General features: G+C 42.7%; 1 protein-coding gene across 6 annotated transcripts in view; it reads right to left on the minus strand.

Moving 5' to 3' along the window:
• LOC126997288 (hydroxymethylglutaryl-CoA synthase 1-like) overlaps positions 1-27,048 on the minus strand; it is a 93,908-nt gene that overhangs the window by 37,370 nt on the left and 29,490 nt on the right. For all 6 annotated transcript variants that reach the window (XM_050858283.1, XM_050858282.1, XM_050858284.1 and 3 more), the window contains exons 5-7: positions 16,701-16,826; positions 16,413-16,571; positions 3,924-4,086 (exon numbers count right to left, since the gene is read on the minus strand). In XM_050858283.1, coding sequence (XP_050714240.1) covers positions 3,924-4,086; positions 16,413-16,571; positions 16,701-16,826 — 448 coding nt within the window. The remainder of the gene's footprint in view (positions 1-3,923; positions 4,087-16,412; positions 16,572-16,700; positions 16,827-27,048) is intronic.

The raw sequence follows: 27,048 nt of genomic DNA on the forward strand, positions 1-27,048 counted from the left end.
TTTGGGGGGGGTCCAGGGGGGACGAAGCCCCCCTTGGTTAGGAGGGGGGTCAATCAGTTTGCTAGGTCGTAAAGTTCGGATGGAATAATTTAAATATGCTTTCACACCAGAACCCCCCGAATTCTTACGGGTCCCCCAAGATCGTTATGTTTGGGGAGGGGGGGGTCCAGGGGAGAATGAGGGGGAACACCTTGAAATCCTTGGTTGCCATACAAATTGTAGTACATAGCTATGAATGATACTATTTATTATATTTTATGCTGCTTTATGCATGTGTACTGTCGCGGACAGAAGTGAAGACACAGATTTCAGAACAATTCAGTCAGCTGGCGAAAACTGGCAACTAATATGTAGGTACCGTTAGTTTGAGTACTGGTAATACCAGTCACGAGAACTCCAGTACCAGTAGTACCGGTACCATATATGCTGTCAGTATGTATAATAGATAGGGAAAGTTGGCGCCAGAACTTTGCTAATATCTGCTGTTAGTGTTATTAGATAATGAGTCTTTTCATAATACCTATATACTGATTTTTTATGTAAAAAGTAAGTACTCAGAGAGAAAGGGCCAGCACACTCCGGTACTGGTACCAGTACTAACGGTACCAACGGTGGTGTCGCACGCAGCATGGGTCATGCTTTATTATTTTTTTTATTTCATATACAGGTAACTCTCGATTTACGCGAGTTTGGTTTACGCGTTTTTGAAATAACGCGGGGTCCAAAATCCAAATAAATTTTTAATTTAGGCTTTTTTTTTTCACTTATACGCGATATTTTATGGAGTGGCCACCAGATGTCTCACGCAACTGGATTCACACGGCCACACAGCTGAGCTCAGTTCTTCCCGCGCGCCACTTGAACAACAATACAGTACCCACGCTGCCACGCTACTCGACAATAGGGGTGGGCAGGTACCGGTACCAGTACCGGTACTAACGGTACCAGCAATACGGTACGGTACTGGTACCAGACTGCTCGGTACCGGTACCAATACTAGCCAGCCCCTCATGGTGTCCCTCATTTCTTCCTCACACGAGAGAGGCTGAGAATGAGTGCCCGAGTGGATATCTCGGTTCTGGGACACGAAGCGTGACAGTGGCTGCTGTGGCGCCACACGGGCAGCGAGCTATGCCCCGTCCCCAGCAGGAGGCAGCAGGTGAGGCGGGCAGTCTCCGAGGGGGGCCAGGGGGGGCAGGACGACGTTAGAGAGCATGAGAGACAGGGACCATGTGCATGGGAAGTGGTGGCGGGGGGCTGTGTTGTGAGGCAGGCCACCCAGGCCACGCGCATCATGGCGGCTTGGCGCAATTTTCAAAATTCAGTCGTTGTGGCAGCTCACGCTAATTGAGGCTTTCGCGCTAATTAATCTTTTTCTTGGTAGATGGTGGCTCGCGCTAATTGCGGTTCGCGCTAATTGATCTCGCGCTAAGAGGGGCTCTACTATATATATATATATATATGTATATATATATATATATATATATATATATATATATATATATATATATATATATATATATATATATATATATATATATATATACACTCAACCCTCGATTTGCGGACCTCCATTTGCGGATTTCGGATTTGCGGACAAGAGTCTGTGGGGTAAAAAAAAAAAAAAACAGTCCGGGACAAGTCGATTTCAAACTACCGCGCCAGACAAAGTTCGCAAATCGGGCACTAGATGGCAGCGCGGGCGGACATACACGTCTAGTACTGGACTGTACACAAGTCTGCCGCGTCACACGAGTGTTGTGCTAACGTGCTTGTCGTGGATACACCTCTTCTTCACAACGATGCCACCCAAAAACAGTACAGTACCTGTATATAGTATATGTATGTTGTATATGTGCATGTTGTAGAAGGTAATATATTATATTACAGGACAGTATAGGACAGCTATGCGAGGTGTAGTCCGGGGGTGGGTTGTGTTTCCCGGACATATATAGGGTAAAGTCCGGCAAGGGGGTAGACCCCCGGACATTTTCCATTCCCGGACAAGCCTTCCCCCCTTTTAGTCCGGCAAATCGAGGGTTGAGTGTATATATTTATTTATATATATATATATATATATATATATATATATATATATATATATATATATATATATATATATATATATATATATATATATACAGGTAACTCGATTTACGTGAGTTTGGTTTACTCGTTTTTTAAATAACGCGGGGTCCAAAATCCAAAGAAATGTTTAATTTACACTTTTTTTCACTTGTACGCGATATTTTATGGAGTGGCCACCAGATGTCTCACGCAACTGGCCTCACACGGCGCCTCGGCCACACAGCTGAGCTCACTTCTTTCCGCGCGTCACTTGAACAACAATACAGTACCCATGCTGCCACGTTACTCAGCAATAGGGGTGGACAGGTACCGGTACTAACGGTACCAGCTATACGGTACGGTACCAATACCAAATTACCAATACTAGCCAGTCGCTCATGGTGTCCCTCATTTCTTCCTCACACGAGTGAGGCTGAGACTGAGTGGATATCTCGGTGATATGGATATTCTCTCTCTCTCTCTCTCTCTCTCTCTCTCTCTCGCCGCTACTTGAACAACAATACAGTACCCACGCTGCCACGCTACTCAACAATAGGGGTGGGCAGGTACCGGTACCAGTACTGGTACTAACAGTACCAGCTATACAGTACGGTACCGGTACCAGACTGCTCGGTAACGGTACCAATACTAGCCAGTCGCTCATGGTGTCCCACATTTCTTCCTCACACGAGTGAGGCTGAGACGGAGTGCCTGAGTGGATATCTCGGCGATATGGATATTCTCTCTCTCTCTCTCTCTCTCTCTCTCTCTCTCTCTCTCTCTCTCTCTCTCTCTCTCTCTCTCTCTCTCTCTCTCTCTCTCTCTCTCTCTCTCTCTCTCTCTCTCTCTCTCTCTCCACTGAATGAAGTGAATATTTATTTTTCGATACAAACCTATCTCTTGTTTGATTTACATTGTTTTTGATTTACGCGACTCCTTCAAGGACATAATACTCGCGTAAATCGAGTTACCTGTATATATATATATATATATATATATATATATATATATATATATATATATATATATATATATATATATATATATATATATATATATATATATATATATATATATATATATATATATATATATATATATATATATATATATATATATATATATATATATATATATATATATATATATATATATATTAAAATATAAGGCTAATAACTTCTATAAGATGATGTGTGTAGCCTATCATCCCAAGGAGTTCTCCCTACACTGAACGATAAAGTTTCATAAATCTTCGTCCATTGTTCTTCCACACTCAAATAGTATCATTTTATCATACAAGTTAAAATCATGTACAAGTATTAACGTTGATTATTGATTTTATGTTACGGTTTGATTAAAAGAGTTGCACATTATAGTAATACAAATAGCGGAAAGATCAGCCATTGGTAGTTGCCAGAAACCAAAGTCAAATTAATGACATGATAATTGTTTTAGCATTAAATGGATATTTTCATCCCCAACAAAGTACTGTTATCTTCTTTTATTTATAAGCAAGTGTTTTTATCAGGTATTTTACAAATTTATAGCTTGTGAATCAAATTAAAAAGGAAAACTCTTTAGTGCCTGTGAACGAAAGTTACTGAAATCTGTGTCTTCACTTCTGTCTGCGACTGTACATCGTATTTTCCTTAAGAATGGCCATTGTCCACATGCAGACTGTGAATGTTTGGAGTGGCACCGTGAAAATTCCATTGTGCAACTGGGGGAAAGTCCACAAATGTGCGGATCCACAAGTAGTGAACAAGTGAATACAGGGGGACGGGTGAACATCAAACACTTACAAAACAAGCACAATAATAAGTTAAACAAACATAGAAAGACACTTTTCAACTTACCGAAAAGCCTCAAGTCCTGGATACTGTGCTGCAACTTGGTCAGGTGGGCAGTTGAGAAAATCATTGAAAGCTAACCTGGCAAGTGACTTCTGTACCAACTTGCAAAATGGTGAATGGAAGATGACAGCATCCATTTCTTTCAGTGATATGGGTGGAGATGAGGCTGTGGAAATACAAAGACACAAATGTAATACAGAGGAATATCTACTATGTATCAATATCAATGTCAAATCAATCAATCAATCAATGGGGACATACGCTGGGGCGCGCATCACTTCGCCCACCCTACAATACCAAGCCCGGGGGGGCCCTCCAAGCAAGTCTCTGGGCAGGTCCCCTTCTCATTCTAAGTACCTCCCGGCAAAATCTATCAACTTGGTCAAGCCACAAATTCTGTGGGCATCCCCATGGCCTCCTCCACTCAGAATTATCTCTTACAGAAACAGCCCAATGACAGGATCGGCTTCTTGGTAGCGTGTCAAATGCCTGTATAGCTGGAGTTAACGTTGATGGACTATATACGTAATATATATTGAATCACTCACAGAGAAGTCATCAGTTTGACAAAGTCGTTCAAGCAATAACGTATGATTCTGCATGGACACTTATTACCAACGGCATCAATCTGCCTCTCCAAGTCACTATTTAGTGTCCATGTCTCCCAGCCATAGAGTAAGACAGGAAGCACAAGCGACTGGACTATCTGGGTAGTCGTCCTTCTACACAGATATTGACAATGCCACACACTAATGTTGAGAGTCCATAACACCGTGGGGCAAGCCAATCTGCTGTAAGACTTCCTGGTGAGACTCACCATTGTTCTGAACTGCAATACCAAGGTATGTGAAATTTTCTGAGATCTCAATGCCTTTGCCATGCACATGAACAGTCTGTACTGTTTCATCTAGCAAGCCTCAAAATAACTGTACCTTGGTCTTGGCTCAAGAGACCTGAAGTCCCAAATACTTCACCTCCTTGTGCAATGCCTTGAGAGCCATCACCAGAACCTCCAGCGACTTAGCAAGGATTACTGCATCATCAGCAAAAACAAGGTCAGTGGACCTGGTATTGCCAACAGATGCTCCACAATGGCACTGGTCCACAACTCTGCCTGGTACCCAGTCCATACAAGTGTAGAAAAGTGATGGGGCAAGGACACAGCCCTGCCTCACTCCCACATACACAGGAAAGAAGCTGGACAATGCCTGCCACCAAAAAAAACTTTTGATCACTCAGTCACAAAATACAGGCCAGTCAGCAAACCAATAGTCCTCGCAGGAATCCTGTAATATATATATATATATATATATATATATATATATATATATATATATATATATATATATATATATATATATATATATATATATATATATCGTCATAAGTGTATGAATGTATGACTGTACGTGTGGCGACACCCGGTCGGTGTCACACAACAGGATGCTTAACAACACCGTGGGAAGCTGTGATAAACTGACACTAGGATCAGCAAATGATGACTTTCATCAGCCGTCATCAACCGGAACCCACAGCCAAAAGCACGACGTGTTGTTAAACATCCTGTTGTGGCTGGCTCTGGTTTGGTGCGACTTGCTCACGAAAACTGTAAACTTTTGTATAATACTGTTAATATACTTAAAATACATTCATATCTTTTCATGTCCATGTGAGAGAGAGAACTAAAGTGAACTAAAGTGTATTTATAACGGCTACTGCTCGGCCACACATCACTTAACTAAAAGGCTATTGTGTTATCTCACTTACTACAATCAACTTGTGAAGCAGGCCACGGTAACACTGGCCCTGTGGCGAGTGAATAACAGTTCGTGTCTTAAACTTAACACTTAACACCAACTACTTAAAAAGTTAAAAAAAAACACTTAAAAACTCCTAACAAAAGTGACTAACATAAATGGTGTGCAGCATGGTTACAACCTACTCTGAATTGTTATATCTCTCTCTCAAACGTAACTTCAGTGACAGTGTGTGGGGGCGGTGAACGGTATCGGACACAGCAAGCAAACGCTGACCTCAGCGCGCGGCCTTTCCTGCCCCAGTGAGTCGAGTCAGCACACAGCCGCACCCAAGAGCACACCCCGCCCCGCCCCGCAACTCCACGCAGCCAATTTTCTCCACTGGGGGATCTCTCTACCTTTTTACTGTTCGAGACGTCCCATCGTGTACCTACGACCCAGCCTGTCGTAGGTGCGCACTTTTCTTCGCCAGACAACTTTGTGACAGGTGGGGTGACTGTGGTGGGTGTATATAATCTGCCCACCGCCCATCCCACCACCGCTACCAGATGACAGACGGCAGGCCCTGCCACCCCTGCAGTCCTGCCCCAGCCACCGGCGAGGCAAAGTACACGCAGGTGCTGAGTAGTGGGGTATCGAGTTGCTATCTTCGAGGTTTTTAACACATTTTAGCTGACACTACATTGATACGGATTCAGTAATTACACCACTTGTAACATGATTTCAGGTGAATTACTATTATTATGTTCACGTGTTTAGGCGTGTGGGGCCGTATCTAATCTCTTAAATTTTTCAGCTGTTGATTTTTCTGGCGTGTGGATGTTTAATATTTTTCTTGAGTAACATTGTTACGCATTTTATGTATAATCATTCATTTTCTTTTCTCCTTTCTTTTGTGTGTTTTATTGCACAGTGGAGAAGTTTTGTCTTGCTAAGCCTCACTCATTATTCTTTTTCCTCTTTTATGCATTTTAGAAGCATCGGGGAGGAGTGAGCACATACTTAGCGGTGAATGATTATTACTTTAATTATTTTTGCAGCGATAATTTTTTTCTTTTACCATTTTACTCCTCATTTTACTAGTAACTCTTTTAAATGGCAGAGAAACCTGACCCAAAGTTACAAGCTCTCACCAAGGACTAGAAGGAGTGGGTAGAGAGAGATGACAGTGCCGTCAAGGATAATGGTAACTGTCATGTAAGGAGTGGTAGCAGTCTTCAAAGGGTGCTTTCTCCTTCTACGCTGCATGGACAACCAAGAGGTATTTACTTACCTTACTAATCCCACAATGGCTTCTGCCCCTAATCACCCGCTAACAGCAACAACAGTTAGGACTTTCGCAGGTAGCAAGGGAGGCAGATTATTCGGCCAGGGACTTTTTGTTTCAAAGTGAGATTGTCATGGACATTTCATTCGTGTCAGATCCGGGAGATAAAATATCTCTCAGCCGCTCGAAGGCCAATCCCGGGAATGGGAATGGCGGCCCTCATAAACAGGAGCGCGTTCACAGGACGAGAGGATTATGATGCGTTTCGGTCACTTTTTCTTGAAACATTTGGGGAAGATGGGCAACACAGCCTCGTAAAGGGTGTAAATTTTGCTGTGGACACTGTGCAAACGAGTGTCCTTTTTAACAGGCCAGTAGATGCCTATAGGCTATCTACTGATTTGATCTTGTGTTTTAAACAAGGAAACTGGACAGATGGAGGAACCATTTCTGTAGCTAATGCTGGATTATTACTAGAGTTCCTTGTCTACATGATTGTCCTTAAAGTTCCTCTTCAAAGGAGTGCAGTATCCCTTGCCTACAGCCCCACTGGCAACCTACACGGTTTTATCAGCCAACTTTTATGGCACTTAAAGTAATTTTGGGTCCTTTTTGAAGCTTCTTTTGCCGTCGACACGTTCGTCGGGGAGGGGGGCCTTCGACCCTCTGACCTAAACCTTTTTGGGTGTCACCAGCGGTAATAAAAAAAAAAAAAAATCTTGGTGTGTTCTTTTACCCGTGGTTTAGGCAGAAATAGTCAGATAAATAGGTGGACGGAAATTTGAGCTTTACGATCTATTTTTTTTTAATACACAGAATGTGCATAGTGATCGTTTCCAAAGACTAGCGCCGGCTTGAGGTTCAGCCTGACGCTGCTTTGTGTATCTTTCCGCCAAACGACTATAACCTGCATCGTCGCATTTACTAATTTATATTTGGTTCCTGAGCTTTTGCCTGCATCTTTTTCATGCAAGAGGGGAGTGCTTGAGTAATACTTTTCACTCTAACCCACTATTTTTTTTTATTGCTGAGTTGATGCAAGGCAGTCAGTCTTCTTATTTTTTATTTTTTTGAGCCGTAATAACCGAGGGTGTAGAATAACATAGGGATAGATACTTTTTAACTTTGAACCTCATGTGCTTCTGCTTAAAACAGACATTTTTCTCTGCAAAGACAAACTTAACTGAGCTTGAGCAGATGCTGTCCCTAACTTTTACTGTAACCAGCATGTGAATACCTGTAAGCTTTGGAAGTATGCAGACGAGTCTTACTTACCCTTTGCTTGACATACCACTGTTACCCGTTATGGGGATTATTTTTGGCGTCACAGATGTCAGTCATCCACGTTCGTTACGATCGGGGGATAGGTGGAAATTTGTCTTTTTAATTTGATGTTTATTAATGCTGGAATTACTTTAATCAATTATGCTGGAGTTATATATTTCAGTGAGATTTGTTGCAACAGTGATTTCACAACTTGGTGACAGGATTTTCTTTTATAGTACTGTAGACCTGAAAAACGGAGTATTAGGAGTTAGTGGTGCTGACTGCCGATGCTTCTTAGGTTCTCCAGACTTGTCTTTGTTATCACATTGTAACTATTAGGAGACTCTACGGATAACATTACCTCTTTTCACACAACCTTATCTATTGTTGTAAACCCCACCCGTCTCGAGGGCGTGCCGAGGGTAATGACACTGGCAATTAATTGTCACGCAATGGATGAGTGTTTCTCTGCGACAGTTTTGTGTCAAGGTGTGACTCGAAGGTTTAGTTTGTAGCAGATCTTCTTCAAGGATTGTTCCCCTTCTCTTTTTACTATTCCAAAATGCTCCATTACCATGTATCCCAATGACAGTTTAGTCAATTTAATTTTTCTAGGGTGTATCATGTAAGTAATTTTTCGAGCTATTATTTTGTTTTCTCGGAATAGTACTCAACCTCCACGTCCATGACTCTAGCCCTATTTACCTCAACCTGTATGTACATTACCCATTTCTTGTTACTTCCATGATTATTATCATTGTCATTTCCCGATGTTGTATCGTTAGGCGGGCTCTGACTTGTGTGATAATCTTTAAAGCAACTGTAACGAGACCACGCTTAGCTAGTACACTTTGGGCGACTGTAACATGGGTAGGTACGGCAATTTGTAAAGGTGGGGTGAGTCGCGGGGTCGTGACTTCTAGGGGATCGAGCGATGTAATATATATATATCGTCATATGTGTATGAATGTATGACTGTACATGTGGCAACACCCGGTCGGTGTTGCACAACAGGATGTTTAACAACACGTCGTGCTTTTGGCCGTGGGAAGCTGTGATAAACTGACACTAGGATCAGCAAATGATGACTTTCATCAGCCGTCATCAACCGGAACCCCCACCCTTCCGGACGGACTACAAGCAAATAAAAGGAGCGAACAACGCGAAGACGGGAGAGAAGACGGGTGACGGGCAGGCGAGCGGTGCTCCGCCGCCCCGCGCCCTGTGGTGTGGCCGGCTCTGGTTTGGTGCGACTCGCTCACGAAAACTGTAAACTTTTGTATAATACTGTTAATATACTTAGAGTACATTCATATCTTTTTATGTCCATGTGAGAGAGAGAACTAAAGTGAACTAAAGTGTATTTATAACGGCTACTGCTTGGCCACACATCACTTAACTAAAAGGCTATTGTGTTATCTCACTTACTACAATCAACTTGTGAAGCAGGCCACGGTAACACTGGCCCTGTGGCGAGTGAATAACAGTTCGTGTCTTAAACTTAACACTTAACACCAACTACTTAAAAAGTAAAAAAAACACTTAAAAACTGCTAACAAAAGTGGTTAACAATCCCACAAAGTTGCAGAGGATCCCAGAGTGTCTCGCAGTGCACTGAGTCAAATGCCCATAGCCGGGCACGGTAACAGAAAACCTTATTCCCGATAAACGATAACTGATAATAGAAAACTTTATCGGTGATAACCGAAATTTGTTAACTGGAAACACAAATATAGGCGATAACCGATAACCAATACCCGATATTAATTCACAATTCCGATACTAGCTAGCGATAAGTCCGATTGGCGAAAACGATACTATATTGATATTTCAAATAAAAACATAGATGAACTCAAATTTTCATTATCTGTATTTTAGAAAACTTACAAAACCTGAAAACCACACGTTGACACGTACATATGGACGGTAATACTAGAGACGCCTGAACCGGTGTTTTGTTATTTGGCGTCCCACACAGACTGGTCTCTCATGAGCTGCACATGCTCAGGCCAGCAAGCGTAGACCTGTACAGTCTCACAAAGCTTTTTAACAGTAATTAAGAGTTGCTGGAAGGCTGAATCAGACATACAGTACCACTACCACCATCCCCACTGCTTCTAGAACGACACTCAGTATGAGTTGTATTTATATGTACAGAGTGTTGTTCTAGAAACAGCGAGGATGGTGCTGTATGTCTGATTCAGCCTTCCAGCAACTACTCTTAACCCTTTCATTGCTAAACGCTTGCAGCAGGCATTAGGCGTATTTGCTGGTGGCGCTAAACGCCCGCTGCGACCTACACCCGCACTCAAATCTCCCGCATATGAGAGTGTTCCAACACTAATTCTCACAACACAGGATTGCCAATTGAGTGGATTCTTCACTAAATTTGGTTGAAAATCATATCAGCCCAGCGTGGCAAATCTACGGACGAGTAACTGGTGGATGTTCTTGCCCAATATAGCAGCATTTTTGCATAGTTTCACTTATCACCTGACTGATTCTTTGACCAAATAGTTGTAAATATTGCAGTTGACAATACTCCCTTGCCAGAATCTGAAGAAAAGATGTCCGCAGTTCCCTTAATATGGCTGATCATCACGCACGCACTGACGTAAGTGTTAACATTCAACACTCCCTGAACGTGCATGTATGTTCGCAAGAGAGGCATACATAACCGACTCCTATAGATCTGGACCTCCTCTTTCCAATGGTGTTTTTGGTTTTTAGATGTGATGAATAGTTTTTGAGATACAGAGGTTAAAAGAGACCCCCAATTGGGCTGCCTGACTGCGCCTGAGGGGATAGTCGTGTCCACACTGCTTGCAAGGAAAGGGTTAATGTGTTAAAAAGCTTTGTGAGACTGTACAGGGCTACGCTTACTTGTCTGAACATGCATAGTTCACGAGAGACCAGTGTTTGTAAGCAAAAGTGCCAGCTTTTGACGATGAGACACCAAATAACTCCTTCAATACCATGGCATGCTCACAAACGAATATGGAATATCAAATTTGAGGCAGTAAATAATAATTTTTGGGGCAAAGTTAAATGATTTTCTCTGATATATTGATTTTTGAGTAACATAAAAAAATAACCTAGTGTTTTAATGTTGATGACCAATGTATGAAATCTCTTCACCGAAGATATTTCATACCCCAAAGTTTTTTCATACAACACCGGGCGCCCGGGCCACGCATGCGCAGTAGGGAGGAGACAACGTTTTTTTTCTGAGAGGCGGAAAAAAGTAACAATTATCACTAGTTTGGTTATAAAAGTAACGAAGATACCGATATATATTTATATAAGTAGCGGATGGCCGATAACCCGATTTTGTTATCAATGATAGAGTATCGCGATAACGCCCAGCTATGCAAATGCCCTCTTGAGATCAACATAGGCTACAAGCGTCCCCTGTTGATACTCATGTTGGCGCTCCACCAGTATGCAAAGTACAAGGATACGGTATGTTGTCTACTAACCAGGTGTAAACCCAGACTGCTCAGGTCTTTCCTTATTATGCCCTTAATTCACATTATTTGGACAGTAGCCGTGTTACATGGAAAATGTGACCTAAATTAAGGTCTCACATTATAAGGATCTACTGTAGAACTGTCTTTGCAGAATAAGTAACTCAAATAGTTAAATGAAAATAGCCAAATATAATGATGAAAAGTACTGAGGCACCATTGCTGCATAATCCTTTACCCTCACGGGCCTGTTCTTTTCTGTATCCTCCTTCTGTCTCTAACAAACATCTTGTTTTGGTATAATTGCTCCTGCTTCTTGTAGAGGTCCCTGCAACCTGGTTTAGGAGAAACCACAGGCCTGCCTGGATGTTGTGGTCCATCATGTTAGAAGTGTCCCTCTCCACCGCCGAGACTCACTTTCCACACTCTCTGATGCATCTTGGCACGTTGCTGAGATGTTGCCACATCTCAGGCTTTACACTCAGCATGACTCCATTGCTCCATCCAGCACTCATAGAGGCCTTTAGCACCATATCAGTGATGTGACATTCAGTAGATGGCAGTGGGCTGGACTGGCAGGAGTGAGAGGTGGAACACAAGTTATCACATGAGGCAGATTCACTGACGACAGTTTCATCAGCTGGCTTGATGTTATCAATATGGCGGCCAAGCCGCTGAAAACTGGGAACGTAAATGTATGACTCTGATAATCTTTTGACAAGGAAATACAGCAATAACAGTTATCGAGTGTTACCTAAAGGGAAACACCTCTCAAATACAATAATATGTTGCCAAATACGACTTAGCGTTTGTTGGGAAAGGGGAGGGGGAATGATTGCTAAATGAGAATTAGGGAAGTGTTTGAGTGGAGTCACCAAATGCAAATTGGCCAAATCTGAACATGCCAAATGTGAGACTTTGCTAAACTGAATAGCTCAGCAATACTAGAACCACTATTGTGCTGCATTACAATGGTTTTACTGTATACAAAACGAGGTTATACAGATGTCAGAAAATTTAAACTAAATCTAATTAATGATGACTGAAATGCATTACAAAATAAAATTACGTCAAAACAATACATATATTTCAGAAATTCTGAGATAAATTGTGATTAGATTTGGAACAAAGAAGCTTAACTCAACCCTGGTAAAATACAAATATGAGAGGTAAGATTTGTCATGTCATTAAGGCATGACATCCAAGCCCTCAGGTAGAAATGATAAGCCTTAACCAAGCCCTCCCCAGCCCTCCCTATTCAGACATTTTCCCTCCACAATTGTTTACAACAGCTAATGCTAGTTTTTTTTTAGCATCTCCCATTCCTGAATTTGTTTTCGCAATGTGACGCTACTTGCACATCTGGTGGTGTGGAAAAAGGCTCTGGTAATCAGGATGGTGGAGATAAGTGCCCCACACCTACATATGGGGCTAGAAAGGAAGACAAGTATGGGTGGGCAGTGTAGGGTGGGTTTTGACATTGCACAAAAGGGCGGTGAAGTGATGATCAGATTCTGATTTTTGTACAAAACAATGATATTTTCCACAATAATTTTATCATGGGTTATTTGGGGCTGATGCAAACAATGATACATGAAACAATATGTAGCAAAACTTGTAAACCACTGCCCACTAAGGAGTAAAGGGCACCTTTACTCTCTTGTGTTACTTGTTGGGGAGGCAGTGGCCAAGTGGTCAGCGTGTGGGCGTGGTGAGCCCAAGGACCTAGGTTCGAGTCCCACCAATGCATGGTGCCAATTTTCAACATCGCCGAGTGGTGAAAGACTACCCACATGCTGCCCAGATCTTCAATCAACCAGCGACTTCAACCAAGAGGAGCACAGGGGGGTAACATGGGTCAAGAAAGTCATACATCACAGCAGCCACTATCAGTAAAATTCACCTGCACCACTAACAGACTGGGGTGGTCCAACAGACCCCTCAAGAAAGTCTACCAGTGCTATAGGCAGCACCTAAAAAAATATATATAAAAAATATCATCTACTTGCTAACAGTTTTTGCCACTAGACGAGCTATTCTGCAAAGTTCATGGACAAAGGTGAAGCAAACATGGCATTGTACAATATACAGATAAGATAAAGACAGTAAACTCTAAACTTTGTCAAATAATTCCACTAATAGAAATTTCCACTATTTCAAACTTACATTTTTTTTATCAATTTACTGAAATATTACACAAACTGAAAGTCACTCCATTAACCCTTTGACTGCAGATTTCCTACAAGAAGACATCACCAAGCTACAGGAATGGAACAAAAAGTGGCTGCTGCAATTCATTGAAGAAAAATATAAAGCCATTCACCTTGGGAAGGGATATCCAACATACCAATACCACATGGGAGACACTCCACTATCCACCACAAAGGCAGAGAAAAACCTGGGAGTATATGTTACCAGGCTACCAGTACAAGCCAAATCCATGTCAATCGCAGCAGACGGGTTAAAACTAGTGGCAAAGCCACTGCCAATGCCTCCGCTAGTTTTCTTTGCATCTGCTTATCAGTTTTTAACATGCTTGTATGTGAATATCACGTGTCAAGCAAAGACTGAAATATTGTGTCATGCATTTAAGCAGTGGACTCTTACAATGAATCTCAATTCATTAACCCAGTTGTCAGGTAAAGGGTGGGTGGTGGGTTTTCCTAGTCTGACTTTTTCCACCGTAATTTTGAAGTCTGCGTGGGATTTATGGGTCAGCGTGACTCCTAGGCTGCTACACAACTCCTCTGTGCCAATCTCAGTGTTTCCGTGACTGTAAAAAAGGCAGGAGGAGAGTTTTCTGAATCTTCCTCGTCTGATTCAGCACCCGAGTGTCCACAGCCAGTGACCTCGACTCCTCATAAGCCTTCTCTTGCTCCCAAAAGAGCTCTCAGTGTGAGCACAAATTGGAGAGAGCTGAAAGTAACTTTTCAAGCCTCAAAAATGATGTTATTGGTGAAGACAGTGACAGCAGAAGCATTGAACTCCAGCCCCTTGTCTTATCAGGAAGGCTGAGCCCCATTATTGTGCAACCTTGCTCTGGTGGCAATCCTGTAAATCAATCTCATTACAGTGCTGGTGGAAGTGATATTGAGGCCCCTGAGGATGCATCCCACCACCCTTGAGGGTTATCAAGTTCAGAATATGAGGGTAATGAAGGGGCTTTGTAGTGGGGTCCAGTGAAGCAAAGGAGACCCACTGCTGGTGTGCTGACTGTAAAGGGCCCCTGTGTTGTGAGTGTTTTTTGTGTACCACACGAGACAGATGTTGAGAAGTAAAGAAATAAGTGTAAGTAAAATATTGTGACATGATGCAAGTGAAATGTGTGTGTCTGAGTGTGTAAGGAGTGGGAGGGCCGCTTGCTACACTGCACCACCCTCAATCTATGCAGTGTTCTGAACAAAGGCCTGCTGAGATAAAAGTTACAGCACTTCATTACGTCACCATGGAAACAGCACATGATGTTGAGACTTGGGGTTTGTGGCAGATTGAAGAGGAAGGATGGCTTAGGCCGCGGCCACACAGAGAGCGAGAAACTTTAATACATAATAACCAATGGAAGTGGCCACACTGCCAGTGAACAGGTAATGGCGAGAAAGCGAGCTGATAAGCGAGAAAACAAGGAGAGTTGACAATTAACTTTTCTCACTTTACTCACGCGAGATCGCTCAGTCAGAAGGAGTGACATCACAGACATGCTTCTACATTATTTGCTGTAACTCAACTCATACAATAGATAGGACGTTTTGGTTAACACCGTTAGACCCAGCAGTGATTGTAGAACTCGAATATGTTATGAAAACTCAATAAAACTGAAACTAAATAAATAGTGACGAGTTGAAGTTAAAGAATCACAATATGTTTATAACACATTTTACACATAGCTACCATTTGCAGAGGCTATGAAATGAATACTAAATTAAACAATTCCATCTTATAGAGAAAAGGCTCCTGTGTCTACAAATTTTTCATAAAACGCCAAATAAGTGAAGCACGGAACTATTTATAAAAAACTTTGCACCTCATCCCTCCTGTGCACCAACTGGGATGGGGGCGAGGGGTGTGTAACTTGTTAGGCTATACTGCCCTGCGATCCGCGTTGCCATGACAACCCTCGCCTCGCCTCGCTTTTCGTATTGCAACAGAAACTCGCCTCGCCTCGCTTTTCATGTTGCCACAGAAACTCGCCTTGCCGCTCTCGCTCTCGCTCGCTTTCTCGCTCCCTGTGTGGCCGCGGCCTTAGGCAGAGCCATGAAATTGATAATGTAAGGTGAGCAATTTTGGGGAAAATGTCAGAACGTTGCCATATGGGGAAAAAGCAATTTCATGTAACATCCCTGCCCTTTAGGGGTTAAAATATTCAATAAAATCTTTATTTGGTAACCTATTCTACTAAATAGAGTGGAAAATAATAGAGAAACTTCTTGAGCTAAATTGAGAGTCCAATAAATCAAATCCCAATGAATCGAGTTTACTGAAAATACAGGATAGATAATGAGACAAAGATGATGACATGAACGACACATCCATCAAGAAAAAACATTTGTTTCTCCCTCTTCACACTGCTACCCATAATACTTGATGAGGTAGATGAGGTAGATGTGATTACAAAATTCCAATGAGGTAGATGTGATTACAAAATTCCAAGGGCCTAGTTTCCTACACATGCATAAAATTTACTTAAGACCAGGTAGCAAACATACTGAGAAATGATAAAACGTGAATAGAGACTTACGTTCTTTGGCAGCAGCCTTGCGTGAAAATGTTTGATAACAAGCATCCAAAGCAGACAGGTAACACTGTATAGAAAGCTTGCCATCTACAGTGGGATACTCTGATGAGAGGTCAGGCTTGTAGAAGTCATACACATGACACATATGTGATCCACGCAAACCTGCAATAAATGTACTTGCATATAGCATGTTCCAGTTTCACAAACAAATTCAGTTATGCGTATTTCTTACAAAAAACATCCAATGCATTTTGCTTCACCTCCAGCAATGCAAATCTCCCATGCTGTTACCTCGCTCCATGATGAGCGGTGCATGTGGCCCCACCAGCATGGCCACGGCTCCGGCACCCCCTGTGGGCCGAGCTGCTCCTGTGGCATAAACTGCTATGTCTCCAGCAACCACCACTGCATATCTACCTGTTTGAAAATTAAAATCCTGAGTAAATACATATAAAGCTCAATAATCAAAGCTACTAAAGGCAATCATTATTTTCATCTATCAATTCTGTTATCTATCTCCTTGACGCCCCGTGCTCCCTCCGACAGATTCCTTCCCTTGAGGAGGTGGCTATGACCCCCACCTCCCTTTTTCCGTCTATGTCAGGGTTCCCAACCCTTATGGACAATAAAATTTTGTGACTTCTCTACAACTTAGTCGTAACAAAATTATGAAAATACGTGACCTAGTTCATTAAAGTTTTGTGTTAAATTCAATTGGTGAGAACTGTATAGGTTCAGTGTGATCAAATTTGCTAGTGTACACAGGGATGTATGCAAAACATCAAATAAGACAAAAAAAATAGCACACACTGCAGGTACAGTAAAACCCTTATGAGTCACCACTCCTTATGTTCAAATTATGGATACGCCACCACCGGAAATACACTTGACCCTCAATTTCCTGGACTAACTGGGGGAGCCCTGTCTGGAAACCACAAAAGTCTGAGAGTCGGATAACACAACAGTCCAGGGTAATGGCCCATACACAAACACTTACAATACTCACTCTGGTAATTGCCAATATTCAGCACCGGACCCAAACTTACTATGCTTTGTCCAGCACATTTAAGCAATACAATAAACCCTCTGGTATCCGGGTTAATAGAGCCCCAGGGGCACCCGGATATGGGAAAATCCTGGATATGGTGTAGGTTAAGTCTACAGACCCAAAAACCCAGCTTCCGCCTACCACATTTAATATATCATTGGCACAAACGAAGCTACTTAAGATCACGCCCGTAAACCCACGACAGCCTTCCGCGCCTGCGCATACGTATATATATATATATATATATATATATATATATATATATATATATATGGAACGAGTGCAGGGACGATATGTTATAGGCGTAAAAAAAAAAAAATATGTTAAGGGTTACACATCATCTGCGCCACCGCCACCCCACCCCGCTCGCCCTGAGAATACATATACTTGTTATCTCACAAACGGAGCTACCTAACTCACGTCCGTACGCCCACGTCAGCCCTTTACGCCTGCGCACACATGGATATATGAAACGAGTGCAGGAAAGATGTATTATAGCCGTAAAAATGAAAAAATGTTACGGGTTACGTCAAACAGCCCGCCTTTGTAGCAAGCCACCGCTGAAACGGTCGCATACTCTCCTCCGGTGAGACAAAGAAAATGGTGTGGCAGCACAGACTCAATTAGTGAATGTTTTGATGTACTCGTCTCCCTGTCTGTTATGTCACGTCCTCATTGTTAACTATTCTTTTTACTCATTTATCTTCTACTGTCTGTCCACATCCTGCTATACACTCCTCATAGATATTGTTCTACATGTACACCGACACATAAATGTTATCTAAACTACACTACATCTTCACAAGCACATATACACTCAACCACCTCTTTTAAGTGTCTTGTCCATGTCAATGACCTGTGTTATGTTTGATCAAATAAATAACCCTGACGGATTTGACTTTGTCTATCCGTGAACCGATTAGCACACAGAACACCAGAACCATAATTAGTGACTTAACGTAAGAAAAATTGTAGAGGCATTGAGCGGCCCTGGTCAGCACCCGCCATGGCCCTAAGGACGCGGGTGTTAAGATTCGCTCCAAATGGGGTAATTAATGCTTGTACACCTGACCTAAATAAATATATATATATATATATATATATATATATATATATATATATATATATATATATATATATATATATATATATATATATATATATATATATATATATATATATATATATATATATATATATATATATATATATATATATATATATATATATACATACATACATACATACAGTCGTCCCTCAAATAGCACGGCTTCCAATAGTACGGTTTCGGTTTTATACGGATTGTCATAGAATATTTTTTTTAGGATTTTTAAATTTCCCGCTTGTCGCAACAAGTAGCCATGGCGTGAGTGGTAACACTGTTCCACCAGACTGCCACCCATTCACATCCCCTCAGTTTGTGTGTGTGCACAACATCAGGAACACTTTTGCCAGATTGAAACCTATGCGCTTTCCCTAAGTCCCTGTGTGTGTGCACAACCTCAACTACGCTTCTCCATTACCACATAACATGAACATGGGACCCAAGAGACAAGCCAAAACACCTACTGAATGTACCCCAAAGCGTTCGAGAAAGCTCTTCACCTTGCAAAAGAATTCAGATTTAGAAGAAGTTACATTTTGGTATGAGTTAAGGGGGGCGACCAAGGGTATTTTTTTACGAATATTTTTAAAATCGGACAAATACATTTTTTTCACTCAGCATGGCCGAGCTAGCTAAAATTGCCATGTGGTGAGGTTTGTTTTCGTAAAATTAAAGCCCTTCACCCCTGGAAGCCATATTTAAATGGCCCGCGCAATTGCATCATAGCCTGACTTGCATGCCAACACACGCTGTATCATTCTGTGCTTGTATGTACGTAAAATTTGCATTAGAATATTTTTTTTCTCCGTAAATTTTGTCATCTGTCATTCCTTTCGTGCCGGATCACAGGGAGGGTGTGAGTTGAGGAGAGGAGTGTGGTGGAGCCAGTCCCTACCCAGACAACAACGGGGAAGGGCACGCAACCTGTTCGTTTGTTCTCCAGCCAAATAAAGGTCTTTAGAAATGACGTACAGACGCAAGTTGAGTAGTAAGAGAGCCATCAACATGAAGAAGGCTTATTGAACAAGATGGAGCGGCCAAGACCAGGAAGGGAGCAGTTTCGGAGCTTATGAAGCGAGTCGTGATCCTGCCACGCTCACCCGCCACTCATCACCACCACCACCTGCTCCACCACCAGCTGATTCGCCACTCCCTATACCGAGTACCTCATCACGCCCTTCTCCACCACCACCTGCTTCATCACCACCTACTCCACCACCACCTACATCACCACCAGCTGCAGAATCATTGCCACATGAAACGTCACTGCAGCTCCAACAACAAATTCTGCACAGAGGTGTTTAATTGAACCCTCCTCCTTCTGATACAAGTGAAACTTTCATCACCGTGTTGCTTTCCCAGCTACAGACAGTAAGTCAACAAGGTATACACAATCATATGTGAAAATTTCATGCCAATCAGATAAATACAAATGGCAAGACATGGATAGAATGGAAAAAAATCTTTAGGAGCCAATATCTCTGAAAGTAGTTTTTTACACTTCAAAAAATTTCACAAAATCAGGAAAAAGTCTGTCCGACTTTTTGTTTGGTACCAACTAAAACTACAACTAAAGGGCAATTTTTTGTATTTATGAAATTTAAAAAATATAAAAAGAAAACGGGACACAGAGTAGAGAAAATTGTAAGTGAAAAACAATTTAAATTTTTTTTACTCGAAGACGAAACAACATATCACAATTTTATAAATACAAAATGTAGATATGTAAACAAAGTTTCTGGTTTTTTTTTTCACAGCGATTAAGTGAAAAATAAAGTCTGTGAAACAAAAAAAAGAAAATTACACTTTATATGAGTCTCCCCTATACTTCACCCGAATTTCATGAAATTCACAGAATGTCATATATTTACAGAAACAAAGCTATTGGACGTACCATATGGGCAGGAGGACCCCCCTTAGTCGACCCCTTTAAGTTGTGGTAGGGAGAGCTTACCACGTGAATCCAGGTCCCGCCTGGCTGAGCTTCTACTCTCTGGCCAAAGTTGCCAGTTATGCATTTTCTGCTGTAGTGTTCCCATGCTGGGCAACGGAGCCATCCTGGCAGCGCTGCCTTCCTTATTGTCAGCGAGCGGGCCGTGTCATGCACTCACACTCTCTCTTACTCTCTACCACAGTTTCTATTGCCCTCTAATTCATACTTGAAATTTTCAAGATATGAAACGGTAATTGTGGAAATTGACTCTACGCCTCCAAAATACAACATTACGCCTCCATCTCGAGTTTCGCGCTCGCTTCGTTCCGAAGGTACAGCGCTAAACTCGAGGATCGCGAAACTCGAGGTACAGAAAACACTGAAAAAGTGCTTATCTGTTCCGACCTGTGCATTTTTTTTTCTTTTTTTTCTCACAAGTGGGCTATGGCACCGGTAGACTATTCATCTGGGCCTGATGGTCGGCCCCGAGCCCATCATGGCGCAGGCAACTGTTTATAGTGGCGCCATTATAATTGGCTCATGCTGCCCCCCGGAGCTCACCTTTTTTCCTCCTTTACTCCCTTGTTATCCCAAAATACGTACCTTGTAAAAAGGAAGAAAACAGGAAGAGAGAGAGAGTCATTTTAAAGCCACAGATGAAGCCTTACGATTGGCTGAGCTCTGAAAACACGCTTGTGATTCGCTGGGAGTCTGATGACGTCATCGCTGGCGCTCACCCGGTCAGCGGCCTCGCTGCCTTAAGGCTGTGTCACACTGGCCGTTTTATTCTAACCGTTTTGGCTACTGGCAACGCCCGTGCACCCATCCAGGAGCGAGTTGTCGGTTGTCCGTAACATGGTGTCACACTGGGCCCTTTTTTTCCCACCACGTTGGCGGCAGCTTGGGCAACCAGCAAATCCAACTTTTCCTGGTGTGTGCCACACACGGCCAAGGTCAGTTGCCCGTATCCACATCCACAACGTAAACAAAGCACTTGCCCTGTATCGACATGGCATCATCTGCTAAAGTAAGGGCTGTCGCGGCTTGTGCTGCCATTACCCAAGTTATGGACTTGTTGCTGCAGTTAAATGGAAGGAAGAAGCTGTTGTGGGTGTGGCGTATCTGTGGTTCCTCCGTGCCAGTTCTCATTGTCACCACTGCGCGTGAGTGGCCAACCCACCCATCTAGACTCCGACCACATAAACACAAGCATCGAGTAACAACACACACACACACACACCCACACCCACACACCCACACCCACCCACCAGACTCATCATGAGCCATGGCAGATGTTTCTCACAAACAAAAATGGCTTCCCCATTTCCTAGAATGGGTTAGAACTTATTTGGCGAGTGATTCATACAAACCAAACGTACCCAGTAGCAAGAAGAGAGCAGTGTTAAAGACGACTGCTCTCTTCTTGCCAAGAGCCTGGTTTGGTTCATGTGAGCCACTCACCAAATACGTTCTAACACACTCAAGAAATGGTGAAGTCGTTTCTGTTTGTCAGAAACATCTGCAATGATTCCTAATGAGTCTGGTGTGTGTGTGTGTGTGTGTGTGTGTGTGTGTGTTGTTATTCGATCCATGTGTTTAATTGCTAAAGTCAAGATGGGTGGGTTGGCCGCGCAGGCGCAGTGGTGATAATGAAAATTGGCATAGAGGAACCACAGGCATGCCACACCCACAACTGTTTCTTCCTTCCATTTAACTGCAGCAATAAGTCCATAACTTGGGTAATGGCAGCACAAGCCACAACTGCCCTTAATTTAGCAGACGACGCCATGTTGATACAGGGCAAGTGCTTTGTTTACATTGTGGATGTGGATACGGGCAACCGACCTTGGCCGTGTGTGACGCACACCAGGAAAAGTTGGAGTTGCCGGTTGCCCTAGGTGGCACCAACGCGGTGGGAAGAAAAAAGCCCTGTGTGACACCAGCTTCCGGATAACCATGAACTCGCTCCCGGTTGGGCGTACGGGCGTTGCCCGCAGCCCCAACGGTTGGACGAAAATGGCCATTGTGACATCGCCTCAAGGCAGTGAAGCCGCAGATAGGGTGAGCGCCGGAGATGACGTTATCGGACTCGCAGCACATCACAAGCATGTTTTCAGAACTGTCAGCCAATCGTAAGGCAGCTGCCTTCAACTGCGGCTTCCGAACGACCCGTTCTCTCTCTCTCTCTCTCTCTCTCTCTCTCTCTCGCCATAGCCACAATGTTTGGAGGAAAACGTCCAGTGTGATACTACCTTTAAAGGTAGCGTGCGTGACGCCGATGGTAAGTAGTCGTGACTCGTATGTGTCAAAGCAGCGCGAAACTCGGGGTGATAATGCACGAAAGTCGGGATGGCAGATTCCAGAATCCCATGAGTGCAGCGCTGCCAGTTTGACCGCCAATTATCAGATTAGCACTCTCTCCCGGCCTACCCACCCACCTGTTTATCTCTCTCTCTCCCTCTCGACCCGGGGGAGGGACCTAAGGGGACACACCGACCACCACCACCACCACCACTACCACCACCACAACGTGGCAACATGGGAAAAAATCGCTGCCGCATGGCATAGAATTTATACAAATCCTTGTTATAATCCTAAACATCAACACTCATTGTACTATGTAGCTTCCTTTACTATATACAGAATATATAAAATATCACTTTCAAATAGCACATGGATGGGAAATAAGAGAGAGAGATGCATGTACGAAGGCTGATTTGGCAGCATGGCTAGAGGTAAACGACAATACCAGCTCCACCCTGAACCACCTTCATGCTCTGAACAGACTATAGGGGGGCACTAGTTTTATACGGATTTTCGAATAGTACAGGGGTCCTGGGTCCCTAACCCCCGTACTATTTGAGGGATGACTGTATATACATATATGTATATATATATACACGGGCGCCAAGGTAAGCGCCGCAAACACCACACACAGGCAAAGCAATGCCTGGAGAAGGTAGGGCACACACAAAAGCAATTAACTGGGCCATGATGAACGTAAACAATGGCGTACGAGGCGCTTGTTGTGTGGTGCGCAAGGTAAAGAGAATCTCTTTACCTTGGTGGTGCGGTACGCCGCCCGGGCAGAGCTTAGAGGCACCGCATGGGCAATGTGAACAACTTTTGGCAGTGCGCGACAGTTTATTTATTTATTTATTTTTTTAAAATCTAATTTTTTAAATCTCCCGGATACGGGTGAGGTTGGATACGGTGCACCCGGATAACTAAGGGTTTACTGTACATCTAAGAGATGAACTAAAGCAAGTTACAATAAAAGTTCTTTAATGGGGAATGTATTATCATCATCATTTCATTAACGTCTGTTTTCACTCTTCCTGAGCGGTTGGACGCTCTTTAACCCTTAAACTGCGGAGGACTAAATGCCGGATATTTTTCCTTCGCGAGTTAATATTAACATTATAATAAAAAGCGAAAATATAAATCTAATAGTATGTCATCAATGAGAAAAATGTATTTTGATGTATTACAGCAGTTCAGAGTGGTACATGAATAATTAGAGCAAATAAAAGGCCCTAAAAATTCGCGCACTTTCCAAAGTGCAGGAAAAAAGTGACATGTCGTGTAGAATGAGGTGGAGCGGGTGGAAGCGGTGGACATCTGCCCGCGTGGCTTCTCTCTCTCTCTCAATACCTGTGTAAACATGCATTGAGAGAGAGAGAGAGAGAGAGAGAGAGAGAGAGAGAGAGAGAGAGAGAGAGAGAGAGAGAGAGAGAGAGGCCTAACTTATCACTCCCCCTCCTCCCTATATGTGTGTATGTGTGTGTGTGTGTGTGTGTGTGTGTGTTGAATGGTGTGTAAAATAATAATAATAATAATAATAGGTTTATTAATGTAAGGCAGCCGTCAGGCTGTGTGTGTGTGTGTGTGCGTGTGTGTGTGTGTGTGTGTTGCATGATAATAACCACAGACAGCTCGATCTTGTCCATTTTGCGCGTGATCGTCTCCGACTCCAGTCATTGTCCTGGTCTTACACGTATAGGACACGTACACACACACGGAGTGTTTGGATGAGTGAAGGAAGGGAGGGAAAGAGTGTGTGTGTGTGTGTGTGTTCACACTTACAGGCCTATTGTATCTTCCTGCCAGCTCATCTCTCTCTTTCTCTCTCTCTCTCTCTCTCTCTCTCAGGTAATGAACTATAATGATGTAAAAAAAAATCTGATTTACACCATGGACCAAGACAACCAGGGCTTTCCGCACACACACACACACACACACACACACACACCTGTGTGCAAAGAAGCTTACTGTTACGTATTATATTCAAGTTATAATTCAAAATTTGTAATCTAGTCTGCCTTGACAACCTCTATTTTCTCTTCCACTACCATGTTTTCTATTATGTTATGGTAGATTACTACCTGGTGGGTCAGGAGAGTTTCCAGGCGCCTCCTACGTTTCCACAAACACTCGAATGAGGGCCTTATCGTAGAATTTCAGGCTCTGGTGAAGGTATCACTAAGTTGCCAGCGATCACGAGAATGCATTTGAAAGAAAGCTCGCCAGGAAAATTCAATACATGCGGCTCGAAAATTCATGATCATATAAGCGATCACAGCGTCACGGGATCGGAGAGGTTTGATTAAATAAGCGATTGCAGCGGTTTAAGGGTTAAAGGATCACATCTTGGAGATATGACAAGTTACCGTATTTTGCGGCATATAACGCGCACCCCAAACTTTAAGACAACAATTTTGGAAAAAAAAGTTCTTAAAATGCTCAAAAATATATACGGGTTCAAGAACATTGACGATGTACAGTTTTCCGAAATTTATATATTTTTGGCGTGATTTGTACTGTTTGAATTGACAAGTGTCCTTGAGTAAAGCAATGTAAATGGCGGCTGGGCTGGTGTTGTGAGAAATGCATCCCCGTACATACTGATGATGCACAGCTTCTGATATCATAATAACCATATTGTTCCCACCATCACTCGTAGGTTATGACAGACAACTTGGCAAGACACAATTCACACGGTTCTGGTGAAACACGGCATGCAGCTGTTTGTTGTATGGGTGTGGTTGTGCGGTTTTCAAACAAAGCAAATGGCGGCCAGGCTGGTATTGCGCAAAATAACTCCTTGTACAAGACTCATGATGTACAGTCGCGATATGAAGTGATGTCGCCGCTCTCAAAATGTTTCGTACAGGAGCATTTGAAGGTAAAAGAAGTGATGTGTATTTATTGCTAATGTTATAATGTTCCCTTTTAATGATAATCTGTAATACATTGTGATGTAAAACACGGTAAAATAACACAGTAGTATCTGAATTACAATTATACATTCATTTGTTTAAAAAAATGCGACTGCGAATGTCATGTGTTGTCTTCAGTACTGAAGACAACCTTGAAATTATTTAGCTCACGTCGTGTGCTTAGCTTTGCAAAACAGTTGTTATACGTTGTTCAGATTTAGGCGATATATATATATATATATATATATATATATATATATATATATATATATATATATATATATATATATATATATATATATATATATATATATATATATATATATATATATATATATATATATATATATATATATATATATATATATATATATATATATATATATATATATATATATATATATATATATATATATATATATATATATATATATATATATATATATATATATATATATATATATATATATATATATATATATATATATATATATATATATATATATATATATATATATACACACACACACACAGTAGAGCCCATTTAGCGCGAGAATTAGGTGGATGAATGCGGTCGCGCTAACTGAATTCGCGCTAATTGAATAAAGTAACCAATATGAAAAAAATTATTTGGTGCACACGCGGGTCTGACTTTTGGGTTTGATAATTACTCAAAATACGCAGTCATCAGTTATCGAGGAGTGATGGTGACTCTGGCAGCCCCAGGTGTCGGCGGGGTTAGCAGCGGCAGCAAGTGGGTGTGACAAGAGTTTGGCCCAGCAAAGGTTCGGCGAGCAGGGTGTGGGCGTGTGTGGGCGTCGTGCCCAGCCAGGCCGACATCACACTCGTTATCATCAAGCATGTTATGGTGACAGTGGCCACTCAATCAATAGTGATGCCTTGCCTCATCTGCCCCGCTGCGGCAGGTAATAGTGACGCCCCACGGGGCCGACGCGGCGAAGCTCATGCCCGTGGCGACGCCCCGAGGATGGTGGAGGAGGCAGCAGCGGGGCCGGGACATGGAGTGTGACAGTGGCTGCTGCGGCACCACACGGGCAGCGAGCTGTGCACCGCCCCCAGCAGGAGGTGGTAGGTGAGGCGGGCAGCCTCCGAGGGGGGCCAGGGGGGGCAGGACGACGTTAGAGAGCATGAGAGACTGGGACCATGTGCATGGGGAGTGGTGGCGGGGGGCTGTGTTGTGTGAGGCAGGCCACCCAGGCCACGCGCATCATGGCGGCTTGGCGCAATTTTCAAAATTCAGTCGTTGTGGCTGCTCGCGCTAACTGAGGCTTTCGCGCTAATTAATATTTTTCTTGGTAGATGGTGGCTCGCGC

Source organism: Eriocheir sinensis, chromosome 12 (genome assembly GCF_024679095.1).
Source record: "Eriocheir sinensis breed Jianghai 21 chromosome 12, ASM2467909v1, whole genome shotgun sequence".
NCBI classification, from domain to species: domain Eukaryota; kingdom Metazoa; phylum Arthropoda; class Malacostraca; order Decapoda; family Varunidae; genus Eriocheir; species Eriocheir sinensis.